Raw genomic sequence first — 7,002 nt, forward strand, 5'->3', positions numbered from 1 at the left:
TAAATAGGCCTGCTTAAGCCAATAGGCCTATTGCTGACTTTTATTTGGTAGACAAAGATTAAATAAATTAAATAATATATAAAATATTTAAATTACTTTACTGTGATTTAATAAATAAACAACATTGATAGATTATGCTAAACAACTTGAGCCAATGTTTTTTTCCCCCATAGCTAATGCCAATTGACCATGCAACATCGGTATAATTACAAGAAAAGGATTTTAAAATGTTGCTGATCGCTTTGACTGGTGAACAAATATTAAAAAACATTTAAAGAAAAAAAAAACCTTTATAGATCCACATGAAATGAAAATAAACCTTCTAAATGGATGTTATAGATCTTATTGTGAACCACTCATCTGTGCATAGGCATTTCTTTTTTATTTTGAAATCAACTACTGATGTATGGGTACTAAGTACCCATCCTACTTTCTTTTTCTTTTTCAATACTCTGTTACACTCTGTGTCACTCTTCCATATTGTGTCACAATATGGAAGAAAAGATCTGTCGCTACTTCTGTCTCATCGTGACTTTAGTTTAAAAGATTGTCAGTCTACTTGTGACAAAGTTTTAATGACATTTTAATGAGAAAGAAAAATCTCTTGACAGTTATAGGACTAACCTGATCTCGTGAGAAAATGTAACTATTTTATGAAGCAGCGATTTCATATGAATTTCATAAAATAAAATAAAAGCCATGAAAATTACGGTAAAAACCCAGCAGCTCTTGCCAGAAACTTAGGCTACAGTAAAAAATATGGTAGCAACAGATTTAACTTAAATTTACAGTAAATATACCAACCTATAATAATATCTGTTTTGTGCCTTTGTACAGTGACGCACTGTGTCATTCACACAAATAGTAAACACCATCATGGTAACATGACACTAAAGAAATGGAATAAACATTAATGTAACATAAAAACCTAATGTAGCTACATAACTGTTTGGAAAAAAACTAAGAAGAAATATTATACATCATCAAATGTATGAAAACACATCAAATGTGAAGTGTCACGTATGGAACTCTGGCAATGTCAATTTACTTTTTTTTTCGCTGTAAGAAAAAAAGGAACAAATACAATGACTTGTTCTTTTTCACTTCCAAAAACTATAAATGTAACAGTATTTTACAAGGTTAGATCTATTACAGTTATTCACCGTATACATTAAGGAACCTTACTGTTAACCAATTAACAGGTTTTTATATCACATTTTTATAGTCTTTTGCTATTAAAATCACTTATATATATATATATATATATAGGCTACTGTGTACATTGCGATTAATACAGAAATGTAAAATTTTTAGAAAAAAGTAAGCATCATCAGTGGGGCGTAAGCAGATTATACAAAAATGTAACAAAATTGTACAAATGTATCCAAATTAGCCACCAATTCACCAACATGTAAAATCATTACAGGATATATTTTCTTTTGAATAACTCAGCAGACCCTTGTACAGCACCCCCGGAAATCCGCCTAAAGCTTAAAAACAGAAAACACAGGCCTTTTGCGGTCACATGGCAAATATGAAACAGACAGACAAGGAATTCCTGTTCTTTTCCATAACTCCTGAAGCCTTCTTAACAAAGGGCAAAGGGCTTGTGTTGATAAGGTGGCTATTATTAACCACTTGGAAAAAAATGATCTTTTAAATCTCCTGGGTTTTAAATATATTAAAAACAAGAGCCTCTATACACACAGGTGGTTGAGCTCACCATGTCTTGCATTGTTCACCTGTGTACACAGGCACTTGAATAGACCTCATTCCACATTGTTCACCATTCATACAGCTTCAATAGAAGTTAGCAATACCTGAATCACTTACTCATAATTTAATAAAAGATCAAAGGCTCCTTTTAACCACACCACAATTACACGTTATTCATATTCTACTATACTTAAATTCATTCATCTGTAGGATCAGTTTACTTGCGTTACTTGCGTATGCCTTTTACACATACAGATAAAATAACATATTTGTTTCTTGCTAAAGAACACTAAAATTGCATCATTATTTAAAATGTAAGAATTTGTAAATTTGATCAAAGCTAAAAAGTCATTTTATCAGGTAGCAATGAGCTAAAAAAACAAACAAAAAACAAATGATAATAGTTGCTTTGCTCTTATCTGATGCCCAGAGGTGTGGCTGCATTGCTTGGCATTCTTCCACACTCTGTTCTGGGGGTGTTAATCTGGTTTATATACACACTTAAGGAACTGGAGACTGCATGGATTACTGTATATAACATCAAATGCCTAGTAAATATAACAGGTTGAGGTAAGCATTACTTTGTAGTATTTCAAATCAAATCTGAGGGGCATTTACATTGGTAACACCATTCTGCATTCTGTTTCAGTCTTAGATCTTAATGTATTTTGGGCTGTTCATTGTTGCTTGATTAAAGTTTGTCCAGTTGACAGCTGTTCAACAGCAGCAGATTTACAATGTCGTGATTGAGTAAGGTTTAGTCTAACAGCAGACAGCATTTCCTTTGGGGTCTAAACACATTACGCTGCAGACAACTGTAGATAATCAGTCTAAGGAAATGGTGGGCAGTGTTATCACAGGATGGCCATGGTTAAATTGCATTAAGGGAACTAAACCAATTCATGGTCACGAAGTTGAACAAAGTTTCAAATCAAATCAATCAAAACATGATCTATCATTTGAATAGAAAGTGCATTATTTATAAATTAATATGATTACAAATGAGTTATTTCAATCTTTATTGCAGAGCTTTAATGGTCAAAACCAATACACTTTGTCATGGCATGTAACATGATCCGGCACTGAGTACTTCTCCCTTGATCTCCAGTTTCTGGTAACTGAAAATGGCTGAGACTAATTACATTGTGGACACAGCACGAAACAGGAAGAAAAATTGTAAAATAAATAAATCTTCTGGATTCACAGGTCACAGCTCAGTTATGCAGGGGAGATTTTAAAAAGCAATACCAAAAAGCAATACAATAACATCCAGATTATCTGAGGAAGTAATGTTGGTATGGTCAAACATTAATAACACAAATTACTAATATAATAAAAAAAAGTCTATCAACAATTACTCACCCTCATATCATTTCAAACCTGTACGACTTTCTTCCTTCTGTTGTGCACAAAAGATGACATGAGGATCAGTAAATGGTGACAGATTTTCATTTTTGGTTGAACTATTCCTTTAAGTATGTGAAGGGAACTGAGCTGCTTCTTTTGTAATGTTAAAATGGGACGACCTAGTGCAGTGAGTAAAATGTAGTAATCACCAAAAGTACCTTCAAAACCTTGTGAATGCAGCTCGTTTGCTTGGAGAGCATCCCAGTGACAGCTTCATTGCTGTTTTTTAGAAAACCTTTCCACACCCCGTTCTCAACAAATGGCTGGCGCAGTAATGCACTCAGACTAAAGTCCCCATCTATACAGCTCAGATAATAAAAGTGTCAATTCTGTGACTAATCTGTTACTGATCCTAAATCTCACTGGCCAGGTTGGGAAATCGTTTTAATAAGGTGTTGGCTTCCTTAGGCAAAAGTCGACCCTGAGTTCCCTGCTGTCCTTTGGCCTTGGTCTGCGCCTGTAAGAAACGAAATTAGAAAACTTTGTTAAATAAAAATTACTATTGCATGCATTTTAATTACGATTCCTCCTCAACAAAGGCTTTAAGATAATTAATTCTAGCTAACATTCAAGCTGTAGACTAGAGGGTAGATGCTAGCAGAAATATTATCTCGCTAGATGCGTGAGGACGGCAAAAACATGGAAACGAGCAAGGTAAAAAAAACAAAAACCTAAAGGTCTAGCAGGAAACTGCACTGCATTCGCCATAACCAGGAAATGGCAGAGAAAATCTAGTTCTCCATTCATCCCAATTAGCCATTCCCATTTAATCATCAAAACCATGTTAATTCAGGCCATTAAATTGCTGTCAGCTATCAGTAGGGTGTTTTACGGAGGATTTCCTGAGGATTGTGAGTTGCATGCCTGAAATACCTTTTCAACACATGTGTAGAAGGATGAGACTTCTTTAGAGCAGAGTGCATTGTTAAAGTCGTTCTGTTTCCAGCAAGCCATCATAAACGACATCTCCGTAACGCAGGTGGCCTCTGTAACAAAGAGATTATATCACCATGTAAGATTTTAGCAAAACAATGCATTACAACAGGCCTTCGATGTTGCCTTAAAAAAAGGCCAACTAGCAACACGTGTATTTCCTGTCCCATTTAGGAAAGCAAAAATTATTTTTAGTGCATGCATGTCATTTTGGTTTAGCCAAATTAGATAATGTTTCTTGTAATATGGAGACTGAGTGAGACCAAGTTACTTATAATTGCTACATGTATATGCTTAGAAAGATTTAAAGGGGTCCTATTATGCCCTTTTACGAAGTCTTGATATCGTTTTTGGGTGTACTTGAATATGTTTTCATGCTTGACTGTTCAAAAAACGCATTATTTTTCAAATATTTTACATTATTACAGCTCCTCTCCCCAGTCTGGTTAAATACATTGTTTTTGATGAAGCCCTTCCTTACGAAATCCGAAATGTGCTGTGATTGGTTAGCTGGCCCAGTGTGTTGTGACTGGCAGCGCGTGTTCGGCAAATGTCACGCCCCCTTTCTAACCACGAGCTCTACTCAGATGTAAATATTAACGCTGGCGTCAATTTCAAAACATTTCAAGCTCTATTCAGACCCTGACAATGTTAACGAACAACAGGATTGTGCTGAACGGATTTCAACACAGATTTCACAGGACGTTTCAGAGTGGAATGTTTTTTTTTTTAAATTGTTTTATAGATACAATGTTATCCACCACCACCATTTAATCATTTTTGTCGGAAAACTATGTTAATACAAACAGTAATCCATCACAAAATCATGGATAATTTTCCTAAGAGGTGGTGAACAGTCTTGCAAAAGCAAGAGCTTACAAAAGCTAAAGTAAACACTACATCAATACTATAACGTTAGTTAGCAGGCCAGCGGAGGCAAAGCATTGCCCTTCGTCTACATCATAGCTATCATAGCAACTACAAAAAGCTTTTAATTGGAACTGTTAATAGAAAACCACAACTACAAATAATAAGACAAGTTGTGATCCATAAACAACAGATTATCCCGACAAAATGGGAAGGGGTACGTCTTTCAGGACAAGAGTTTGTAGGTATAGTCCAACATGGCCTCACCACCTTTGTTGCGTGTTCCCGGTGGCAGAGTTTATGTACATTTTAGGGTTTGTGATGTCACCAACCCAGGAAGAAGTTTGCTGTAGTCCCTGCCAGCCGTTTGTTGTAGTCCTTAAAAAGCGATTTGTGTGAGGGAAAATATCTCCCTATGCATTGAATTTTGAGCGTCGTAACTTTGCAGATGTTGTTTATGCTCAAACAGCAACATTACACACTAACTGCACACTTACTAAAGTTTTAAGTTTAACCAAAGTTTAAAAAGTGAAATCATAATCAAGAACCCCTTTAAGTAATATAAAACAGTTTTTTAATTGAACTACAGCTGATTTAAGTTGATATTAAAATCTTGAAATCTTTAATGATTCATATTAAGTAAATGTATGAATAACTTCTATATTTGTATTAATATTTTAAGATGAACAGCTGGACTCAAATTACTGGACTGAACGTTTATTTCTTAATCACCATTATATACTACATTTCATTATATGTTTTACCCCCACAAATAAAACTACAGAGCTTTTTTCATAAAACAAAGCATTTAAATACAATCTTACTATGACATACTATTGGGATTATAGCGCGACAACTGATATTTATATGCATTTTATGAAAGTAGTCTGCTATACAAAATCTTGTTGATTTGGGATTTTTTTTTTTCCTCTTCAAACGTTTGCTCCATATTCTCACTATCACTATATGGGAGATAAAGCCTGATGCTTCAAATATGATACAAGACATGCATAGCCTAGAACACATGCAAATTTCTTTTTGATTTTCTTTTATATTTTGTATAAAGGGTGAATAACTGTTCCATTAAAAAAAATAGATACAACAAGTATTAATCACAAAAAGTATTAACTTCGACAAAGGATAAATGAATAACGTTAACTTACATGCAAGCGAATAAACAAAACGTGAGAAGACAGTCAAACCTAACCTGTTTAGCGCACATCCATTGAAGGAATGGACTAACAGAATTCGACTAACAGACATCTAAGAGTTTATGTACACATATGTTAAATGAAAAAGTCCAAACCTCCTTTCTTCGGCTTGCGGTTAGCGACCTCATTCTTGAGAGCCAGAGGTTTGACGGCTTTCATTGCGGGTTTCCCATTCTGCCTGCTCAACAATCTAGCAACCTTCTCTTGAATCGCAGATCCACTCATGGCCTTTCTGTAATGTCTCCTCTCGATACGGTTAACAAATTAAATTCAAAATAAGACTGAAACGTTGCCTAACAATATAACAGTACTAATGATCAACTTAAATGTCATTGCCGACTACTTTCATGTGCAAGTCGCCATTTTGTGTCGGAAAGCGTTCTCGACTTGTTTTCATGGTTACCGCTGTTGACACTGTCGTAAAAGTATCATGAGCTGATTCTTTTCATGGCTGTCATCTATGGCTGTCTTATACAACCACAGATTGTTCACTGTTCAGACATCATTGGATGCACATAAAGTTATGTCAACTGCGAAAATAATAAATCAAGAGGAAGATATTGTTGGACCTCAAATATTATGAGCAAATTTTTATTGGCAGCAATTTATATCAGTTGATTTTTGTAACATTTGAAAAACTCATTTGATCAATACACAATTCCATGGCCAATTACACTGGGGAATGCAGGTAAATGGTCAAATCTAGTGCAATTCAGAGTTGTTTCTAAGGTGTTCTGGCTTGTTCACCTTAAGGATTAACTCTAGTTTTAACAAGAACTGGACATGTGCTTAATTGTAAACATCAGGACAGGATGCCTTTAGGTGATGCAGGTTTTCCAATAAAAGTTTTACTCAGGACATAATTACT

General features: G+C 34.9%; 1 protein-coding gene across 1 annotated transcript; it reads right to left on the reverse strand.

The window, feature by feature from the left end:
• Positions 1 to 2,722: 2,722 nt before the first annotated feature.
• Positions 2,723 to 6,550, reverse strand: chchd1 (coiled-coil-helix-coiled-coil-helix domain containing 1). The gene is made up of 3 exons (XM_079855712.1): positions 6,230 to 6,550; positions 3,997 to 4,109; positions 2,723 to 3,580 (listed from the first exon to the last, which is right to left on the reverse strand). Exons 1-3 carry the CDS (start codon positions 6,357 to 6,359, stop codon positions 3,476 to 3,478), a joined length of 348 nt encoding a protein of 115 aa, XP_079711838.1. The 5' UTR covers positions 6,360 to 6,550; the 3' UTR covers positions 2,723 to 3,475.
• Between the last annotated feature and the right edge of the window lie 452 nt (positions 6,551 to 7,002).

This window comes from Squalius cephalus (genome assembly GCF_949319135.1).
Source record: "Squalius cephalus genome assembly, chromosome: 21".
Lineage (NCBI taxonomy): Eukaryota > Metazoa > Chordata > Actinopteri > Cypriniformes > Leuciscidae > Squalius > Squalius cephalus.